The following is a 22,920-nucleotide window of genomic DNA, read 5'->3' as shown; positions in this document are numbered from 1 at the left end:
AAAATGCCAGTTGTATGGATTCTTTTTCTATGGTTTGACTTGCTTCATTGTTTCTATATTTACCAATCCAAGGAGATCATGATTACCAGCTCAGCAGAATAAGGTTGTTTATGGCCAGAGTTTGTAGTTGCGCTGCATGTACCTAAAGCTATAATTCTGAAAAGGTAACATTCAGCTCTTTTGAAACTCCTTAATAGATTGAATCATTGTTACTAATACCTTAGCCTATAACTCCCACTGGAGGAGGCAGAGGACATACCCCTCCCCCCATCTAATGATGTGTTTGGCTTTGAAAATTGTTTTGGCCAATCAGATGTGGGCCAAAATGACAAACATACCAGCACTAGACCAAGGGAGACCTCATGTTTCCACTTCCTCTCTTGAACTCCAATGAGAAGAACATGTCCCAGGTACTCACTGGTCCAAGGAGAATGAGGAAGCATGAGGAATAGTCTTGAAGTTAATCAACAGTCTGGAGTCAAGCCTAGCTGATTGCAGCCCAGCCCAGCAGAGCCTTAGACAACCCACATACCCAGGAGAAAAGATAGGAAAGTTTGTTGCTGTAGGCCACAAAAGTTTTTTGGTAAGCAACAAAAAATGGTTCCAAGCCAATGGTTAGTATTACCTGTTTTTGTTGTTGTTGTCAAAGTTTATGCTGATTAGGCCTTATAAAAATTAGTAATTTTGGAAGTGGTGCTGTGGCTCAAGTGGTAGAGTGCTTACCTTGAGCTGAAGAGCTGAGGGACAGGGCCCAGGCCCAGAGTTCAAGGCCCACAACCAACCAACCAACAAATAAATAAATTATGATTTACCTTTATGTTTTTTCAGTTCACTGACTAGGTAGCTTATCTATGTCCTGTGTATGCCCTGGGTATTTGCCTGCCTGCTTGCCTGCCTGCCTTCTTTGCTTGCTTGCTTGCTTGCTTGCTTCCTTCCTTCCTTCTCTTCCTTCTTTTTCCTTGGCCAGTCCTGGGGTTTGAACTCAGGGTCTGGGCACTGTCCCTGAGCTTCTTTTGCTCAAGGTTAGCACTCTATCATTTGAACCACAGTGCCACTTTTGACTTTTTCTGTTTATGTGGTACTGAGAAATCGAATCCAGGGCTTTGTGCATGCTAGGCAAACACTCTACCACTAAGCCACATTCCCAAGCTTCTTCCTTTTTTTTTTGAGTGTGTGCCAATTCTGGTGCTTGAACTCAGGTTCTGAGTGCTGTCCCTGAGCTTTTGTGCTCAAGGCTAGCACTATATGAGGTAAAAGTTGTTATAATTTCTTTCTTTACACATAAGAAGACAGAAAGTTATAGAAATTAGGTAACTTTCTTATAATGATGCTAAGAAGTTTCTAAGGAAGCAGAGCAAACACATTTTGTAAGATTCCATGCGTTGAACTACTATTCTGAGTTATGGTTTCTTTGTGCAATAAATGTATATATCCTCCTAAGTTAACTCACACATCTAATAACAGGTTTTATTCTTAGGTTAGTGTAGGTTATTATCTGACATAAAACAATCCTGGAGTAAGATTTACTGGGCCTCTCAACAAAAGCCAGCACCAGAAAATAAAAATGATAAGAATTCTCATTACTTTTACCTCATACAAATTCCAATGATATAATTCCTTAGAAAAATTAACTCATAGTCCAATAAAATGAATGCCAGAAAACTGGAATGTGAAAGGTGTGCTGGAGAGGTTAGGAGAGAGGGGTAGAGGAATGAAGAGAGGAAGCAGGGGATAATGAAGTAATAATATGCAACACATATGACACTAAGCAAATTGAGGAGAGGGCTTGTTTGGAAAGAAAATGGGAGGGGCTGGGAAGGTGGCTCAGTGGTAGAGCACTTGCCTTGCATGCATGAGGCCCTGGGTTCAATTCCTCAGCACCATAAGCAAAAAGAAAAAAGCCGGAAGTGGTGCTATGGCTCAAGTAGTTAGAGCACTAGCCTTAAGCTGAAGAGCTGAGGGACAGCACCCAGACCCAGAGTTCAGGCTCCACGACCTGACCCCCCCCCCCCAAAAAAGGGAGAGAATGATGAAATGGGTGATATTGATCAAGATGCATTGTACTTATAAGCTGATTTGAATAGTAACTGCTTTGTACTATTAGGTAAAGATAATTCAACTAAAAAAAAAGAATATGATGCAGTTAAAAAGTCACATAAACTGGAGGCATGGCTCAAGTGACAGAGCACCAGCACAAAAGGAAAGCATCAGATATCAATGCTATAACATATTCCAATGTAAATCCACTTTTAAAATTTTAATTCTCATTATAAAGTTGATGTACAGAGTGGTTATAATTACATAAATTAGGTAATGAGTACATTTCTTTTTTTGACAGTGTCACCCCTTCTGGGACATAAAACTTTTTTTTTTGTCAGTCATGGGGCTGTCCTGAGCTCTTTTGCTCAAGGCTAGCACTCTACTACTTTGAGCCACAGTGCCAATTCTGGTTTTCTGGTAATTAATTGGAGATGAGAGTCTCATGGGAACTTTTCTGCCCAGGATGGTTTCGAACCATGATCCTCAGATTTCAGCCTCCTGAGTAGCTAGGATTACAAGTGTGAGCCACTGATGCCTGGCTTAAATTAACTTATTTAACATGAAACTTTACTACTCTTGATGAGGCAACATTAGTTTTATTTATTTATTTATTTATTTATTTTGGTCGTGGGGCTTGAACTCTGGGCCTGGGCGCTGTCCCTCAGCTCTTCAGCTCAAGGCAAGCGCTCTACCACTTGAGCTACAGCGCCACTTCCAACATTAGTTTTCTTAAGGACACAGAACAGAACACTGATTTGTGTGTGTGTGTGTGTGTGTGTGTGTGTGTGTGTGTATGTATGCACGTGCGTGCGTGCATGTGTGCATGTTTGACAAACCTGGGGCTTGAACTCAGGGCCTGTGCTCTGTCCCTGAGCTTCATTTTTCTCAAAGCTAGTGCTCTAGCACTTGAGCCACACTTCCACTTCTGCCTTTTTCTGAGTAGTTTATTGGAGATGAGTATCATGGACATTCCTGTATGGGCTAACTTTGAACCATGTTCCTCAGATCTCAGCCTTCTGAGTAGATAGGATTACAGGCAGGAGCCACCAGCACCTGGCTTGAACATTGAATATTTTTTAAGAGATGTAAAATAGGGACTGAGGTGTAGTTCAGTGGTAGCACACTTGCCTAACATGCAAGTGTCCCTGGGTTTAGTGCCCAGCATTGCCCTGTACTCTCCAAAAGAAATGTGAATCATTAAACCTGGATATTAGAATTTGTAATTTTTTTTTGGGGGGGGTCTGGTCGTGGGGCCTGAACTCTGGGCCTGGGGGCTGTCCCTCAGCTCTTCAGCTCAAGGCTAGCGCTCTACCACTTGAGCCACAGCACCACTTCCGGCTTTTTTCTTTTTGCTTATGTGGAGCTGAGGATTCGAACCCAGGGCCTCAGGCATGCAAGGCAAGCGCTCTACCACTGAGCCACCTTCCCAGCTCCAGAATTTGTACTTTTTTAAAAATACAAAACATGGCTAATATATCTTACAACTTCTTCCACTGATTCCTATTTTCCATACTATAAACCTCAAAAGAAGTAACCTATGAATGGATCATGGATCATCCTTTTTCATATACTCAAATCTTTTTTGTTGTTGTTGGTTGTGGGGCTTGAACTCTGGGCCTGGGCACTGCTCTTCATCTCTTCAGCTCCAGGCTAGTGCTCTACCGCTTGAGCCACAGCCCCACTTCCTGTTTTCTGAATGGTTTATTGGAGATAAGAGTCTCATGGATTTTCCTGCCCTGGCTGGCTTTGAACTGGGATCCTCAGATCTCAGCCTCCTGAGTAGCTAGGATTACAGGTGTGAGCCACCAGAGCCCAGCTCTCAAATCTTTTTTTTTTTTTTTTTGTACCAGGGATTGAATTTAGGGCCTCATGCCCTCATGCTGGCTTAGCTTTTGCTCAACTATTAGAGCCATGTCTCCAGTGCTGCTTTTCTTTCTGGTTAACTGGAGATGAAGTCTCAGAAATTTTCTGCCTAGGCTGATGTTGAACCTTGATCTTCTCTCAGCCACCTGAACAGCTAGGATTACCAGGGAGAGTCAGCAGTTCCTGGCTCCCATAGACATCTTTTGATCTGTTTTGAAACAATCTTTTTTTGAATATCTTTGAATATAGGTTGTATGTATGTATGTATGTATGTACGTACATACGTATGTATGTATGTATGTATGTACGTATATTGCTGTTTTATTGTGGGCCTTGAACTCAGGGCCTTACGTTATTGACTTAAAAAATTATTGTAAAGATGCTGTACAGAGGGGTTACAGTTACATGAGTAAGGTAATGAGCACATTTCTTGTCAGGCAAGAAATTTGTTGTTCTCCCACTATCCCTTCCCTCCCTGTCTTGCTTGACTTTCTTGCTTATAGTTACAGTAGTCTACCACTTGTGCCACACCAACAGTTCAGCATTTTTCTGCTTAACTGAAGATGGAGTCTCAGATTTTGAACCACTGTCCTCTAGGTTTCAGCTTCCTGAGTAGCTCCGATTACAGGGTTGAACCACTGGTGCCCTGTCCTTTTTTTGTTGTTGTTGTTAGGATTTTGTAGTCCAGGCTGGCCTTGAACTTAGTGTCTTCCTACCTCCACCTTCCGAGTAGTGCCACTATGCCTGGTTTGATTAGGTCTCTGAAGCTGCATATTCACTGTGCAACATCATTTACATATTTACATAAGCCACATCATTTAGTATTTTCAATTTTGTGTTTGGTTTCTTAAAGTTCTTCCATATTGTCTATTTTTCCTTCCCAACAAAATCTAGATCTCTATTTTTTGGGAGGTAGTGGAATTCCCCTTTCTCCTTTTACCTAATTACTCCAAAACTGGCAGTCAACTTTTCAGCAGGTCATCCCTAACCACCTCCAGTCTGATTTAAATGCTTCTTTTCATGCTTCTAGTCCATCCTGCTATCATGACTCTTGTCATACTGTACAGCAATTGTGAGTTTAATTGCTTATCTCTCCCAACAGACTGAGCTCTGGGAGAGTGTGAGACAGTTTTAAGAACAGATAAACAGAAACTTTTACCCAAGAAAATGTCTCTTTCAGTCTCTTCTTTCCAAACATTTCCCACAGAAAATAGTAGAAAATAACATTATAGTTTGATTTAAAATCATATTTTGGAAGTTTTCCATTTGTTTGAGTTTTCTATTCTCTATTTCTATGAGGGAAAAATACATTATTCTATGCTATTTGTTATGAGATCATACTTTGGAAAGTTTGTTTATTCATTTGCTGTGTATTCTTTTGCCTTTAAAAAATTTGTATTTGGAAAGAAATGCCAAATAATTAAAATATTTGAAAGTAAAAAATATTTGAAGGCAAACCTAAGAAATGTTGTCCATTAAATCGTTTTTTTTCTGCAAACAAAAGATGGTTGGCAAAACAATTCTAAAGTCCTATAACTATTAATTTGGTTTTTGGAATGTGTGGCTAATCCAGGATTCCTCCCTGATAATCCATCCCTAAACTCATCAAGTCCTTTAAGCCAGCTACTGCCCCGTGTTCCCAAAGTTTCATTAGCCTATTAGAACTAGTGAGATATAGCAAGATGAAATTGACTGCAGAAGGATTCTTGAAGTATTATTGGCTAATATATATATATATATATATATATATATATATATATATATATGAGCTTCATTACAGCTAACACTAAAAGAACTTAATTCTTGTCAGCTATCCTAATACATCACAAATGTTAAAAACAAATGCATAAAAATGCTTTAAATTATATGTAGCCTTAAGGATGTTCATCAAAGAACATTCAAGTACACGAAAAGAAAGCTACGATATTTTTGACTTAAAAGTTATGGGGGGCTGGGAAGCTGGTTCAGTGGTAGAGTGCTTGCCTTGTATGCATGAGGCCCCAGGTTTGATTCCTCAGCACCACATAAGCAGAAAAAGCCAGATGTGATGTTGTGGCTCAAGTGGTAGGATGCTAGTCTTGAGCTGAAGAGCTGAGGGACAGCGCCCAGGCCCAGAGTGCAGGCCCCATGACCTACCAAAAAAAAAAAAAAGTTATGGACTATATATTTCTGTATTTATCCCATTTTTAATAAAACAAAAAAAGCAGTCCACATTGTTTGTACATTCATTGAAAAAGGCCTAGAAGTATACATGTTAAACTATGTAACCAATGTTAATGGTGGAATTCATTCTTGGAAACAAAGGAAGAACATGTTTTGTTCAAAAACAGTGTTTTCATAGTCTAGAAAAATGCGATAATCAGCCGTTTTGATAATTGAAAATTATCTCTGAGACAATCATTTTATTCCATGAGATTATATTTTCACGTAAGCAGGCCAAGGAGTTATTGTTGTTCACTACCGCACCTAGCAAGGAGACAGGCAGATATCTGGGGCTTGATATTGTTTGAAAAGGAATCAATTGCATATTCTGTTGAAATAATTGGCACAGAAAACCCCTGGGAGAGCTTTCATGCATGCAAGTGTAAACTCAAAAATACTGATTTTTTTGTTGTCCCTAGTAAAGGAAAAATCTTGTGCCATATAGCACAAGATTTTTGATTGCTAGTCACTTGTGTTTTCCAGTTGCCTTGTGGGTATGTAGGTTTGCTAATTTATGTGATAAACTATAAATTGAGTATAGTCTGGGAGGGATGCAGGAGAAGACAAATCAGAGCTTTGGAAACGTCTTGATTTTAGACGTTCATATTGTTCAAAGGGTACGTAAACAATGGAAGGAAAGTATTGCCTGTAGTTCTAAGTTTGATAACTAAACTTGCCTTTAAAATTACAAAACAAACAATCCTTTCAGAGAACTGTTTTACCCTGGCCATTTCCTTCCAGAATACAGCAACTTCCAAAGTTATAACTTGTATGTGGTTATTGAGGTCTTGACTACCTAGCTTCAAATTTGAAGACACGCTTTCTTCCTTAGGTTTTACTTTCTATTTGTGTCTTGCCATGCTAAGAACAAATGAAAAACTTAGCCTTGTTGTACCCATTATGTGTAATTGATGACATCCTAGTTACACCTCAACCAAGCTGCTGAAAGCAAACAAAAGGAGAAATTCTTTCGCAGAACAACTAATTCTCCCTTAGAGCCCAGTGGTCTACCAGGGCCACGGTGAAACAGATTTATGTAATGAATACTCCTTTACGTTTATATTTGTTACCATCGCTAGTGAAAAATTTACATATTGTATTGTGCCCAGCGCCACAGAACTGAATATTCTGTATTTTAAGAACCTAATTCCCAGAGTCTCCCTACAATCTAGAAACCCAAGAACCGAGTCTCAGATATTCACACGCACATACACACCTGTATTCTTTTCCCTCGTGTCCTAAATAGTGGAAGGGAGCTGGGTGTGGCTGCCGTGAGATGCCCTTCCTAGAGACCCGAGCGGGCTCCCCAAAGACCTCCAGCCGCCTAGGAAAAACCTTTCAGGCCCCGCTAAATAAAGGGGATTTTTCTCGGGGGACTCGACTCCCTGGAGCCGGCCAAGGTGTGGGTCGGTGCGGGAAGCGGCGTGGAAGAGGCCGCCCCGCGCAGTGACTTCCCCGGGTTCCCGGCAAATGGGACGCCACCCTCCCTCCTCCCCGGGAGTCAGTTCCCCGGGGCGCGGCGGGGTGGAGTTGGAGGGGGCTGTCCCGCCCAGACTCGCGGGAACACCTGAGACGGGGACGAGGCGGGTGCGGGGGACCCCGAGCCTCGGCTGCCCCGCCCCTCTCCCCTCCGCCCGGGCCCGCGCGCTTCCCGCCCCTCGGCCCCCGCTCCTCTCCCAGCCAGGGCCCGCACGCCCCACCACCCCGCCCCCTCGGTCCGCGTCCCTTTCCTCGCCCCGGCCGGGACGCTCCCGCCCCTCTCTCCTTCCCTCTCCTCACATCTCTTCCCGAGCCCCCCCATACGGTTTCCCTTCCCCGCCGTCCCAGCCCGTACTTCCCCCCGCCCCTCTCCCCTCCGCCCGGGTCGCCGCTGTCTGGGAAGGCGGGAGGCAGGATGATTGACGGAGCCGCTCAGTGGCTGGGAGACTGCAGAGGGAGGGGTGTAAGGTAGACCATGGAGCTTTCTTAAAACTGGTTGGGTTGGTCCTCAGACAGCCTTTTCCCAACCTTATTGGTTTTCCCGATTGGGTTGTTATGGTAACAAATGACGGAACAGTCCCTTATGAACCGGCCAATGAGAAGCGCCCTCTTTTGCGCCGCGCCTCCGAGCTGTCGGCATTGCGAAAGCCCTGGTTGGGGCCGGAAAGAAGGCGGTGCCAGGACGTCCTGCGGAAGGGGCGGGGGCGGGGCCTGTGACGCAGCCGGGTCAGCCAATCGCGCTTGGTTTCACCAACGGCCCCGCCCTTTTACCGCACATCTCCCCTCCCCTAGTTCATTTCGCACGACGCAGCGGTTGGGAACACAGACATTTTCGGAGCTGGAGCCGCCACTGCCGCCGCCATTTTGTGTCTGTGGAGAAAGAAGCTTCTTTGGCGGCTGGAAGCGGACAGAGATCACCCGTGAGACGGCGGCGCTTCATCCCCGAGGTTCCCCTGGTGTCGTCCCCCACCCCCCCCTCCGCGGTCAGCATGTGGTGAAGCCGGAGCCGTGAGAGGCCCGGGGAGAGAGGAAGAGGAGTCGGAAGGGAGGCGGGGTGTCGAGAGCGGCTTCAGCTTCAGCTGCGGCGGACCTCGGAGGGGGGCCGCGGCGCAATGTCAGAGCAGACGCCGGCCGAGGCCGGGGCTGCTGGGGCCCGGGAGGACGCCTGTCGGGATTATCAGTCATCGCTCGAAGACCTGACCTTCAATAGCAAACCGCACATCAATATGCTGACCATTCTAGCCGAGGAGAACCTGCCCTTCGCCAAGGAGATCGTCTCTCTCATCGAGGCCCAAACCGCCAAGGTTTTTATACACCCCGCAGCCTCCTATTCTTCTAATACCCCCCTCCCCCCTGATCTTAGTGTCAGCCTCATCCCAGGTCTCGCTTCCATCCCGAGGGGGACGGTGTTCCTCCTCTCCAACCCCCACCCCACCCCCCCTCCCCTCACTCAGGCTCGGTCTTTGGCCCAGGCTTCGAGCGTGGGCCTCGGGGGAGGGGGGGAGTGGGGAGGATAAAGGGTGGAGCCCCATTTCCGCTCACCAACTCCTTATTTAGGCCACCGCATTGTACGTCCCCACACTCCAAACACTCTTTTGAGCAGAGCCCCTCGGGGTGGGCTGGAGGGGGAGACGAGAACTTAAAAGGCAGTTCCGAGTTTTATTTATTTATTTTTTTTCTCGAGAGGGGGGAGTTAAAGAGTTCAAACCGTTTTGAGCCCGTGGGAAGGTGGGGAGTGGTTACCCCGTTTTTCTCCAGTACCCTTTTTGGGGTATTTGTGCTCTGAGGGTTGGAAGGAGGTGAAGGGGGACCTGGGAGAGAGCTGCTGGTGGGCGGGTGTAGAGAATCGGCTCCCCCCCCTCCCCTCCCGGAGTGGAGCAGCGGCCTGTTAGGAGCCCAACATGGCGCCTGAAAAGCACATGATGCGAAAGGGAAGAGAGGAGAATCCATTCCCTGCCAGCCAGGCAGCTGCTCACACCCGTCAGCCCCATTTTGGGGTGGGGGCGGCTATATCAAACTTTGACTCTCTTCTCGGAGGGTCTAATTTGCCCCCAAATAGGGGAAGCTGGGCCAAGGGTGGGGTTTGGGTGGTGGTGGGGGGAAAGAGATCTTATCCAACCTGTAGGTGGAGATCCGGCCCAAAGGGTAACTTAGCCTTCGTAGTTTCTCTAAAAAGTTGAGTCCCTCCTCCTCTTCCTTTTCTCTTATTTTTTTCCTCCCTTCCCTGATAGTGAAGGCGTGCTTTTCCTTCACCCTTTGACAGAAGTGGCCCTCTGCCACCTTTCATTTATTTCCCTGTAGTTCTTCCTCTTCTGTGGATTCATTTGGGATCGATATGTCATTTAAGTAAAGTTACTGTTAAACTTCATTATAAGTTTCAATAGATTCCCAGTACTACGTTTTAAGTTATTTTTCGAGCTGTACTTGCGGTTTAGTTTTTTCTAGTTGTTAGTGATTGCAATGATCAGGATGAGCCTCCTTTTAGCAGAGTGAACCCCTTTTAAAAGGCCACTATTTAACAACAACCACCAATATATTGTTTAGAGACGGTTTCTGTCTAGTGTAAAACTGAGTGGTCTGACTAATAAATGGTTTTGAAATGTGTGACTGGTATTATAAAATTTGTGAATAAAACATATAAAATATGTATTTGTCTTTTTTATTTACCTTTGTAAGGTGTAGAAGTTGTTTCCAAGACTTATTTTTATCTACGTGGTTGTGTGTTGTAAACAAAAGTCTTTAAGTGACTTGGGTTCATTCTTCTTTAGGTTCCATCCACTGTTTTGGGTAAATCAGTTCACAAGATACACGGTTTCAAGTGGTCCTATCATATCTTAAGAGGAAAAAGAAGTGTTTTTTTTTTCTTTTTAAAGGGCTCAACAAGATTACTGTTTTCATTTTGAAAATACAAGTTTTCATTCACCTTTTCCTGTTGACTGAAACAGCTGTTCTTTATAAAGTATGAGATTTAAGAAGGCCGTGTTCCTCATACTCGACATCCTTTTTGTGAATATCACATATTTGTTGGATGTAAACTTTGTTTTTGTCTTGTTAAAAGCTTAATAGGACACTAAATGCCTTTTGAAAAAGCACACTTGCATTTTTAACAAAATAACATTTAAAAAATCGAATTACTTCGATATATTTTGGGTTAATATTCCACAGCACCAAATGTTTAGCAGCATAGATTATCACTCCAAGAATAGCTTCCTTTACTGGTTTTTAGTGGATCCAGAAGACCTTCCAGAACCGAAAACTAAATGCTGGATACAGTGACCACATAAAACTTGTATTTGTGTATTCACTACACAGAGTGGTGAAACTAGATGGACTGTTTGCTGGCAAAAGACAGCTGAAATTTTGGAGGCACATGCTTCCTGGTTTTTTTGTTTGTTTGTTTTTTTTTTGTAAAGCCAGACTTTGTGGGACTATCTTAATCTGGGTTGGAGTTGAGGGTGAGGGGTGGGAGGGTCTTCTGTCATTTGGTTAGCAAACTGGCTTGGTTTTGTGTTTCTGAGGGTTGTTTGTGTCCTTATTTAGCATCTCAGGCATTGCTGAATTTAAGGATTCACACCTAATTAGAATCATCCCATAAGGTAGCAGTACTGAAAGTATTACATAGAAGTACTTCACCTATGCAATAAAAGATTAATCTGTTGGACAGATTATGGTGTTAAGAGAGAGAGCCTGTTAATCCTCAATTGCTTAAATGGTATAAAACAAGACATGGTAAAGTCTCAGCAATACGATGTTTGACATGTTGGCACTAGTTTACCCACATGCAGTGGCCTTGTGGAAAGCTCACCCCCCCCCCCCTTTTTTAAGATAGCACTTTAAAAGAAACTCTTCATACAAGGTTTTTCAAAGGTTTCTTTAGTCACTTGTAAAGGGTGTTACAGAAAGAAGCAAGAGCATTTCCACACACTTGTATGGGCAATTGGTTTTGTGAAATCTGATGGCATTCTGTTTGCCAGAACTGTGGGCCTGCCCTAGCTACAAGTTATGGGTGTGTTCAGGGTTTAGATTTCTAAACACGTCGTCGTGGGGTGGGTAAGTGGGATAACCTGTTTCCTTTTTTTTTGTTTTTGTTTTTTTAAGTCATGGGTGCTCCTGTGTAGTTAGAGTTAACACTTCGTTTATGTGGTATGTCTTAATTCTCCTGAAGTCTGTGAACCTGCTGATGCTTTCTGGAAGCTTGGTGTGCATCCTAGAAGCCAGTTGTGGGTAGGCATTGCAGTTGAACTTGGGGCAACATTACATTGGAAAGGGCTACTTTTATCAGCATCAGCACAAATTTAGAACCTCTGGTTTGTTTGTGCATGCCAGAGGAAAAATAATCGTCGGAGAATTCATGCTGTGAAGAGAATCTTCAGGACATCCAAGTTTCCAGAGTCAAGTTCAACCTGATTTACATGATTCAGCGGCTGCTCCATCCAGTTTTTCTTGTATCAGTGACAAACTTGCACCTTCCTTCATGTTCATGTGCAAGTATTTTAAGTGTCTTGCCATTGACATCAGATGTGAAGTGTGTTTATAATTACTTTATTCATTGGGGTTATAGAGAAGTGATCCTAATTTTACAGGTAACAAAGCTTCACAGACTTAAACATACAAACACACTTTAGAAACTAGGGTTTCTACTTCATTGACTTAGGCACACTGATAAAGTGGGTCCCAAAGCTGATACTTGGGAAAATAATTGTTCCTCTCCTTTTATAGTTAAAACACAGGTTTTTGTTTGTTTGTTTTTTTTAAACAGCCACATGTGCCTGAAATCTTCAGTGGTAGATGAGTACTAGGGCTTATGGTTTGTTTTCCTCCTGATAATTCTGAGCTGTTGTGTGCCCAACTAAATAAAGATTATTGTAAGAGATGAGAACTTGATGGAACACTTAAGTTTCATAAACATTAATAGATCAATTCAAAAGTATTTAGTGCCAACAAAAAGAGGTCTGTATTGTAGGCTTAAAAACTCACTTTAAAAATAATTATTTGGTGGCAATTCATTATACTAAACTTCTCAGTTTCTTTTTATTACTTCAGGCTCCTTCCTCAGAGAAGCTTCCTGTTATGTACCTTATGGATTCTATCGTGAAAAATGTTGGAAGAGAGTATCTCACTGCCTTTACTAAAAATCTTGTTGCAACATTTATTTGTGTTTTTGAAAAGGTATATATACATTTAGAATTTTTTTTAAAGAAATGTGTTCCTGATTAAATAAATTTTGCCTTGTGTTGGGTTTTCTTGGGTGGTAAAAAGTTTTTTCATTTGGACACTTTAACCAAGTACCTTTTCAAGGAAAGTGGCTACTGCTAATATTTTGTTAAATCCTTAAGACACATCCTAGAGTTTTATATTATACTATATATTTACTATACTGTGCTTTTATTCACTTGAATTGTTCATTTTCAAAAAATTGTGCATTGTTCTTTTTATTGAGGATGTTTTATCTCCAATATGGGTAAAAATAAAACTTGTGTACTTTAAAGTTTATTTAAATTTCTAGTATTAGTGGCAAAAAGCACAGATTTATGTCAATCTGTGCTTTATACCTAAAACACCACCTTCCCCCTTTTTAAGAGAAACATTTCTTGTTACATTGTTCAAAGTATGTTTTATGTGAATGTTGTAGATATGTGTGAATGGTGGGGCCACTTTATTAGCTTTAGGTTAATTTTGAAATGCTTTTATTTTGCATTAGTGCTTAGAAGAAAAAGTTGCTATTTTCCATACCTAGAGATTGTGTTGTAACATTGTATCTCGTAGTTTTGATAATACAGTATTAAGTTGAAAGGGATGGATTTGCTGGGTACTCTGCTAGTTAAACTCTTTCATGTACTTAGGACATGATTACGAATTGTTGCCTAAGTAACATTGATAATTTGTAGGTAGTTTTACATTTTTTAAGATGCACTGGACAACTTGTTAGATTCTTTGTTTTTTTTAGAATTGGAAGCTTTAAAAAATACTAGGTTTTACTTATTTTAAGAGAAAAACAGTATATTTAGAAGAAATTTGGAAAACTATTGAAGTACTAAAAATGGCAATAGTTTCTTTGTCGATATTTGCCAAGTACTGTTTACCTGAGGCTTAATCTGAAAAGAAGCTAACCTCACTAATTTTTTTTTTTGGGGGGGAGGGCTTAACCAACCATCAAGTTTCAGTTTCAGTATGGTTAAATTGTTTGTTAGATTTTACTGGATTTAACTTGGGTTTTACAATATAGTTGGTAAAATGACCTTATAGTAAATATACTCTAAAAATAAGAGTATAGTTAAACCCTAAAGTTAAAAACCTAATTGTGTTCCCAAGTGCTAGGTTACTCTGATGGCTAGTTTTTAAAAATTGTTAGGGCAGTACAAATGAGAATAGTTAAGTTATATAAAGCCCATAAGTGATTAAGATTCTGTGCTTTTTCATATCACAGCTTTTCATAGGGACTTATAATTGCATTACAGATTTGTAATAAATGCAAGACAGATTTGTCTTTAACTTGGTTACTACTAAGTAAATAGGTTTAGCTATCAGGTAAACTATCTTCTAGTTATATATAACAGAGTACTACTAGCATTAATATATCAAGCCCTAAAATGTGGAGACATTTTATACTTTTAAAAATAGTCTTGCCTGGGTATTTTTTTCATGAGTACTAGGTAATAACTAATTGTTCTAAATTTTTAAAGAATAAATACATGTACTCATGTACATTTTATAAATTATTACTGTGATATATGTTTACAAGTGAGCAGTATAGTTCTGTATGTGAAATAGAACAGATTTGCCTAACTTTATATTTAATATATAAAACATTCTATAGTAACTTAACAAGCCATAGAATTGTTCTGTTCTTCTAGGTGGATGAAAATACTAGAAAAAGTTTATTTAAATTACGTTCCACATGGGATGAGATATTCCCTTTGAAGAAACTTTATGCCCTGGATGTCAGAGTCAATTCATTAGATCCTGCTTGGCCTATTAAGCCTCTACCCCCCAATGTGAACACATCTAGCATCCATGTGAATCCCAAGTTTTTAAATAAATCGGTAAGTTTTTAACATGAATGGTAAATACTAGTACTTGATTAGATGCTAACTTCTCTAAATGTTTTTTCCAGAAAGCAAAAACAGAAAACTCAGTGCTAGGTCAGTTCAATTTGGAAAAGTAATGGAAATAACATAGACTTGTATAACTTTGATGGTTTTAAATTTGGGAAAAGCTTACCTGTGTTGAAGAATGATTGGATATTAATAATTACTGATAATTCTTGATTATTTTTAGTTAATTCTTAGCTTGTTTTTAAGCTATGTTTTTCTTAAGAAGTTATTTTTTCTTACAGCCTGAGGAGCCTTCAACACCTGGCACAGTGGTCAGTTCTCCCAGCATCTCTACTCCTCCGATTGTTCCTGATATACAAAAGAATCTTACCCAAGAACAATTAATAAGGCAGCAGTTACTGGCAAAACAAAAACAATTGTTAGAACTTCAGCAGAAAAAGCTGGAGCTTGAGTTAGAGCAAGCTAAGGCACAACTGGTAAGTAGGGAAAACTTGGTTATTTTAAGTATTTTAATGGTATAACAGTAGGAAAGCAATCGTGTTTGAGTTGTTGTAACATTTTATTGATAGTGTCTTTTCCATTGCAAATTATGCTGTATTAGTCTGCCAGCAGTGGGATTTAAATTCAGGGCATGGGTTGTGGTCTCTGAGCTTTTGTGCTCAAAGCTAGCACTCTACCGTTTTAGTTACAACTCCACTTACAGCTTTTTGGTGGCTAATTGGAGATGAGCCTCATGGCTTTTTTTCTGCCTGGGCTGGCTGTGAGTCACCACCCTCAGATCTCAGCATCTTGAATAGTTAGCATTACCTCACAACACCTTAGTTTGACCTATTACATTAATGTGGACTTAATATTTCAGTTCTAAGATGGTAGGTGTGTTGGGAATGTTGTTGCATAATAGTTAATGTTTTATGAGCTTTAAGAACAAAGTTCCTAGAATTCTACAAAGTTAGTTAAACATTAAAAGAGATTCAGAAAAGTGTGTGTTTTTATGCATGGATGACTTTGTAATAAGTTCTTTCTTTATCATTGATATTATTAGATTTCCCCACCCCTTTACTAAGGCTTGAACTCAGGGTCTGGTCACTGTCCCAGAGTTTTTTTTTTTTTTTTTTTGCTTAAGCACTCTACCACTTGAGCCACAATTCTACTTCATGGATTTTCCTGTATGGGTTGGTTACAAACTATGATCTTCAGATCTCTGCCTCCTAAGTAGCTAGGAGTACAGGTGTGAGCTACTGGTGCTCAGCTTCAGAAAGAATTTTTTGAGTTCATAAGTAATGACACTGGAGAAAATGAAATCTCATAACATTGAATTTAACCGGAATAACTGGCTCTTGTACAGTGCAACTGGAGTATAGTGTTGAGCAGTTTCTTAGGTATAATCTGGTATAGAAAATTGAAAGGAAGAAGCAGACTGGGGCTGGGAAGGTGGCTCAGTGGTAGAGTGCTTGCCTTGCATGCATGAGGCCCTGGGTTCAATTCCTCAGAACCACATAAGAAAAAAGAAAAAAGCCGGAAGTGGTGCTGTGCCTCAGGTGGTAGAGCGCTAGCTGAAGAGCCTGAGGGACAGCGCCCAGGCCCAGAGTTCAGGCCCCACGACTGGACCCCCCCCCCCCCCCAAAAAAAAGGAAGAAGCAGACTTCCCCCATTCTATAATGGAAGTAACAGACCAGTTAGGTACATGGATTTTTCTTTTCTTTTTTTGCGGGGGGGGGGGGGGGTGAGGGGGGGAGGGGTGTCCGGTCATGGGGCCTGAACTCTGGGCCTGGGCGCTGTCCCTCAGCTCTTCAGCTCAAGGCCAGCGCTGTACCACTTGAGCCACAGTGCCACTTCTGGCTTTTTTTTTTTTTTTTTTTTTTTTTTGCTTATGTGGTGCTGAGGAATCAAACCCAGGGCCTCATGCATGCAAGGCAAGCACTTTACCACTGAGCCACCTTCCCAGCCCCAGATTTTCTTTTCATTATACTTGTACATTAGAAATGTATATAAGATAAATACAGTATTGAGGAAGTATTATTGAAAACGCTGTTTTCTTTATATAATGCCAAGGAATTGAAATAATAACTATATAATATTTTATAGTATTAATATGAACATATATTTTGTATTTCAGGCAGTTTCTCTTAGTGTTCAGCAGGAGACAGCTAACTTGGGTCCTGGATCAACACCATCTAAATTACATGTTTCTCAAATTCCCCCTATGGCAGTTAAAGCTCCTCCCCATCAGGTTCCTGTTCAACCTGAGAAAAGCCGTCCAGGTCCATCCTTACAAATTCAGGATTTGAAAGGAACTAACAGGGATCCTCGACTTAACAGGATGAGCCAACATTCTTCTCATGGTAAAGATCAGAGTCACAGGAAAGACTTTCTAATAAATACGTTGAACCAATCTGATACTAAGACAAGTAAAACTGTATCCTCTGAAAAACTTAATTCATCCAAGCAAGAAAAAAGTAAATCAGGTGAAAAAATAACTAAGAAAGAACTTGACCAATTAGATTCAAAATCAAAATCAAAATCAAAATCACCATCACCTTTGAAAAACAAAGTATCTCACACAAAAGACTTGAAAAATCAAGAATCTGAAAGTGCAAGGTTATCTGATGTGAACAAGAGAGATCCAAGATTAAAAAAACATCTTCAGGATAAGACTGATAGCAAAGATGATGATGTTAAAGAAAAGAGAAAAACGGCAGAAAAAAAAGATAAAGATGAGCACATGAAATCATCTGAACATAGACTAATTGGAAGTAGAAGTAAAATTATAAATGGCATTGTACAAAAACAGGACACAGTCATAGAAGAATTGGAAAAACAGGGGACAAAACCAGGGAGATCAAGTACAAGAAAACGATCAAGATCTCGATCACCCAAGTCTCGATCACCAATTATACATTCCCCCAAAAGAAGAGATAGGAGGTCGCCCAAACGAAGGCAGAGAAGTATGTCTCCAAGTTCGACACCCAAAGCTGGAAAGATTCGCCAATCAGGAGCTAAGCAGTCACATATGGAAGAGTTTACGCCACCGTCCAGGGAAGAAAGAAATGCTAAGAGAAGCACTAAACAGGATATTCGAGATCCAAGGAGAATGAAAAAGACTGAAGAAGAAAGACCACAGGAAACTGCAAATCAACATTCTATGAAGTCAGGCAATGAACCAAAGGAAAATTTAGAAAATTGGCAAAGTTCCAAGTCTGCTAAGAGGTGGAAGTCTGGTTGGGAAGAAAATAAAAGGTATGATTTTAATATTTATTATAATTATGTAATATTGAAAGGTAGTGTTAAAAGTTAGAAAATGTTGAATGTCACAGTATTTTATCTTTCCATTTAATTCTTTTTCTATTTGTGCTGGTCATGGGGCTTGAACTCAGGGTCTGAATGCTGTCCCTGAGCTATGTTGCTCAAGGCTAGTGTTCTACCACCTGAGCCACAGCTCTACTTCGTTTTTTTGTGGTTATTTGGGAAATAACTGGCTTTTTCTGCCTGGCTTTGAACCCCAGTCCTCAGATCTCAGCTTTCTGACTAGCTAGGATTACAGGCGTGAATCACTGGCACCAGGTACCATTTAATTCATAAATCCCTGAAGGTTAAAGATTACTGTCATTCCTATTATAAAGAAAGAAACGGAAGTTTAGGAAGGTGTCATCTTTTTTTTATCAATTTACTTTCTATTTTCTGGGGGTTTTTTTTGTGATTTTTTTTTTTTTTTGTGTGTGTGTGTGTGTCGGTCGTGGGGCTTGAACTCTGGGCCTGGGCGCTGTCCCTCAGCTCTTCAGCTCAAGGCGAGCGCTCTACAAGGAAGGTGTCATCTTAAGGAAGATGAATTCAGGAAATCAGAATTCTTTTGTGTATGTATGTATGTGTGTGTATTTCTGAGAGACAGAGTGTATGTGAGTGTGCTGGTCCTGGGTCTTAAAACTCAGGGCCTAGGTGCTGTTCCTGAGCTTTTGTACTCAAGACTAGCTCTCTACCACTTGAACCACAGTTCCACTTCCAGCTTTTTGGTGGTTGACTAGATTAAATAGTGTCATGGACTTTTCCTACCTTGGCTGGCTTTAGACTGTGATCCTCAGATCTCAGCCTCCTTAGTAGCTATGATTCTAGGTGTGTGAGCCACTGGCACCTGGTAGAATCAGAATTCTTTTTTTTTTTTTAATTGTGAAAATACTGTACAGACGGTTACAATTATATGGGCAAAGTGTAATGAGTGCATTTCTTACCAAGCATTGTTGTCTCCTCCTCTGTTTCCCCTTACCATCCTTTTCCATTCCCCCTCTCCTCCCCCTGAATTCTTTTTTTTCTTGTTTTTTCATGTAGTCCATATTGCTTTTGGAACTTGCTGTTATGTATTGTAACTAGGTCCTTTGAAAAGGAACCTTAAATGAAAGTTCTTAATATTAAAAAACAACAACAAAGAAACACTTGAAGTAACATACAGCTTTTATGGTTTCAGCTTACAGCAAGGTGATGAACATAACAAATCTCCTCATTTAAGGCATAGGGAGAGCTGGTCAAGCACTAAAGGAATTTTGTCACCTCGAGCTCCAAAGCAGCAGCATCGATTAAGTGTAGATGCCAATCTTCAGATTCCTAAGGAGTTAACTCTTGCAAGCAAGAGAGAGTTAATTCAAAAGGTAATTATTATGATTAATCTCATGTCATTCATTCTCTTTTGCCTAATTTTTTTGTAAGTATATTTTTAATATTTAAAATGCATAATTTCTTTTTATCCCCCTCTGCAGACGAGTGAACGTTTAGCATCTGGTGAAATTACACAGGATGAGTTCCTTGTTGTTGTGCATCAAATTCGACAACTATTTCAGTATCAAGAAGGTAAACATAGATGCAGTGTACGGGATAGTCCTACAGAAGAAAATAAAGGTGGATTAAAAAAGAAACCTCTCTTATCTGATGCTGAATTAACCTACTATGAACATAAAGCAAAACTGAAAAGGACACAGGTTCAGCATTCATTTCCAAGACTTGATCTTTTAGATCCTGATATTTTTGACTACCCTTTGACTGATGCCTTGTTGTCTGGAATAGAATGTGAGCCATCCAAAAGTAAACATGCAAATAGGAATAGTGGAGCACAGTTTGACAGAAAAGAACAATTTAGTGAAAGAGCAAGACGTCTTTCTCCTATATCTGGGAGTCGTTCTTATGCTGAGAATCTTTCACCCCATGAGGGCCGGAGAAGACATGACGAGCAAGTCTCTGCTAAAGGTAGAAAAAGTTAAATCAGATTATGCCTATTGAATCACAGCAGTGAAGGGAAAATGAAGAAGCTAAGTGGGGATGGATTTTATTGTTCAGACTACCTTCTTTTTATTTGCTTGTTTCTTTGTTTTGTATTTTTTCCCATGTGGAAAGTGAAGAGAGCTTTTTACAAGGCCTGTTAGGGACTAGGTCCTTTTTATATGTAATTTGATTTAATCCTCACAATAACCTAATGAAATATCCCTGCTTTAAAGATAGGAATCAGAACTGGAGAGGTTAAGTAACTTGCTCTCAAAGTCAGATACAAGTATCTTGACAGAATGGGGGAATTTTTTTTTAACCCCAGGTGTGTCTGAATCTAGAGGGCATCCTATTATCATCTACTGTTTAATAGTCTCTCTTGCCGATCCTCTAATATAGTGAGATAGTTTATATAAATATGTATATGCACATAGAAAGACTTAAGGTAATTTGATATAAACTCAAACTTATTGAAAATATTTTTTTCTTTTTAAAAGGTGTTCGAGAAGAGCAGAGATCGCCATTCAATGATCGTTTTCCACTTAAACGACCTAGATATGAAGATTCAGATAAACCATTTGTAGACAGCCCAGCATCAAGATTTGCTGGCCTTGATACAAATCAGCGACTTACAGCTTTAGCTGAAGACAGACCATTATTTGATGGACCTAGTAGGCCATCAGTAACAAGAGATGGCCCAACCAAGATGATTTTTGAAGGACCTAATAAATTAAGCCCTAGAGTTGATGGACCTCCTACACCAGGTTCTCTTCGGTTTGATGGGTCACCAGGACAAATGGGGGGAGGAGGCCCTTTGAGATTTGAAGGACCACAAGGTCAGATAGGAGGTGGGTGTCCTTTGAGATTTGAGGGGCCTCCAGGACCAGTAGGGACACCTCTGCGATTTGAGGGGCCAATTGGTCAAGCAGGAGGAGGTGGTTTTCGGTTTGAAGGATCCCCTGGTCTGAGGTTTGAGGGATCTGCAGGTGGTTTGCGATTTGAAGGACCAGGGGGTCAGCCTGTGGGTGGTCTCAGGTTTGAAGGTCATCGTGGTCAACCTGTGGGTGGTCTCAGGTTTGAGGGACCTCATGGTCAGCCCGTGGGTGGTCTTAGATTTGATAATCCACGAGGTCAGCCTGTAGGTGGACTTAGATTTGAAGGGGGTCATGGCCCATCAGGGGCTTCGATGAGGTTTGATGGACCTCATGGTCAGCCAGGAAGTGGGATCAGATTTGAGGGTCCTTTGTTACAGCAAGGAGTTGGAATGAGGTTTGAGGGCCCCCATGGCCAGTCTGTAGCTGGCCTGAGATTTGAAGGACAACATAATCAGCTTGGTGGGAACCTTAGGTTTGAGGGTCCACATGGTCAACCAGGGGTTGGGATCAGATTTGAAGGGCCTTTAGTTCAACAAGGAGGTGGCATGAGGTTTGAGGGTCCTGTACCAGGAGGTGGCCTGAGAATTGAAGGGCCTCTGGGTCAAGGTGGTCCAAGATTTGAAGGTTGTCATGCTTTAAGGTTTGATGGGCAGCCAGGTCAACCATCACTTTTGCCAAGATTTGATGGATTGCATGGTCAGCCAGGTCCTAGATTTGAAAGAACTCCTGGTCAGCCAGGCCCACAGAGGTTTGATGGACCACCTGGACAGCAGGTTCAACCAAGATTTGATGGTGTACCTCAAAGATTTGATGGTCCACAACACCAGCAGGCATCAAGGTTTGATATTCCTCTTGGTCTACAAGGCACACGATTTGACAATCATCCTTCACAAAGGCTTGAATCTTTCAATCAGACTGGCCCATATAATGATCCACCTGGCAGTTCTTTTAATGCTCCATCCCAAGGACTACAGTTCCAGAGACATGAACAAATATTTGACTCACCCCAAGGACCAAACTTTAATGGACCACATGGCCCTGGAAACCAGAGTTTCTCAAATCCCCTTAACAGAGCTTCTGGACACTATTTTGATGAAAAGAATCTTCAGAGTTCTCAGTTTGGAAACTTTGGTAATTTACCTGCTCCAATATCAGTAGGAAATATTCAAGGACCTCAACAGGTAAGTCTTACCATTTCTCTGAAATTATGTGATGTGTAGATAAGTTAGCTATTTTGAATGTTTTAAGTCATAATTTATTGTATAAGGAAAGTTTATTATAAAGATGATATACAGGAGTTACAGGTACATAAGTCAGGTAATGAATAATATAACATTTCTTTTTGGACAGTGTCACTCCTTCCTTTGCATTCTCCCAGTTTTCTCCCCCCCATCCCCACTCACAGGTTGTATAGTTCATTTTCAAAGTAGTGTCTAGTCATATTTGTCGTTGCATTTGTTCACTCTTGGTTCTTCCATTTCTGTGTCTCCCTTCTCAAAGGAAAGATTCTTTATGTACTTCATTCAGAACCTCATGTGCTAGGAAATTGGTGTGACAGTCCTTTGGGGATGATACTAGCAGCTTAAATTTAACTCTTCCAAGAGTCAGGGAAATATCTGTTTCTCTTCTTTCCACCTCTTTATTCCTCTCATTACTGTTGGTTACAGATATACTTTTTTGGGGGGGAGGGGTTTGCTTTTTTAAAGTTTTAAGTACTGAAGTTTTAGACCTTTCCTTCATTGGATAACTGTTGAGGCTTGATATGATTGAAAATAACCATTGGAGATGATTTCTTAGACTTTTTTTTTGGTTCTGGTACTGGGGCTTGAACTCAGGGTCTGGGCTTGGCCTTCGGCTTTTTCACTCAAGGCTGTCACTGTGTTACTTGAACCACAGTTCCACTTCTAACTTTTTGCTGGTTAATTGGAGAGGTCAGAGATTCATAGACTTTCCTGCCTGGGCTGGCTTTGAACTGTGAGCCTCAGATCTCAGCCTCCTGCAGAGCTCAGGTTATAAGGCATAAAGCACTGGTACCCAGATTCTCAGATCAAGAACATCCTTATCCTTGAAATCATCCATGCTTTTACTAGTCTTCAGTTCTTTCTATATTTTCACCAATTTTCTACCACTCTTATCAAGTATAGTTGCTTGATTTAATTTCA

The 22,920-nt window shown here is 41.1% G+C and overlaps 1 protein-coding gene across 3 annotated transcripts in view; it reads left to right on the top strand.

Moving 5' to 3' along the window:
- The first annotated feature begins 8,378 nt into the window (after positions 1-8,378).
- The window catches only part of Pcf11 (PCF11 cleavage and polyadenylation factor subunit), a 29,871-nt gene continuing 15,329 nt past the window's right edge, over positions 8,379-22,920 (top strand). Inside the window, exons 1-8 of one of the 3 annotated variants that reach the window (XM_070034895.1) lie at positions 8,379-8,888; positions 12,628-12,753; positions 14,439-14,627; positions 14,921-15,115; positions 16,756-17,876; positions 19,138-19,276; positions 19,385-19,868; positions 20,381-21,939. In XM_070034895.1, coding sequence (XP_069890996.1) covers positions 8,697-8,888; positions 12,628-12,753; positions 14,439-14,627; positions 14,921-15,115; positions 16,756-17,876; positions 19,138-19,276; positions 19,385-19,868; positions 20,381-21,939 — 4,005 coding nt within the window. In that variant the 5' untranslated portion in view covers positions 8,379-8,696. Of the gene's footprint in view, positions 8,889-12,627; positions 12,754-14,438; positions 14,628-14,920; positions 15,116-16,755; positions 17,877-19,095; positions 19,277-19,384; positions 19,869-20,380; positions 21,940-22,920 lie in introns of all 3 variants that reach the window. The other 2 variants (XM_070034896.1, XM_070034894.1) reach the window with 2 other exon arrangements.

Source organism: Dipodomys merriami, unplaced genomic scaffold (genome assembly GCF_024711535.1).
Source record: "Dipodomys merriami isolate MVZ:Mamm:240054 unplaced genomic scaffold, mDipMer1.0.p SCAF_25, whole genome shotgun sequence".
Lineage (NCBI taxonomy): Eukaryota > Metazoa > Chordata > Mammalia > Rodentia > Heteromyidae > Dipodomys > Dipodomys merriami.
Note: the sequence above shows the minus strand (reverse complement) of the source record. Positions and strands in the feature narration are given on the sequence as shown.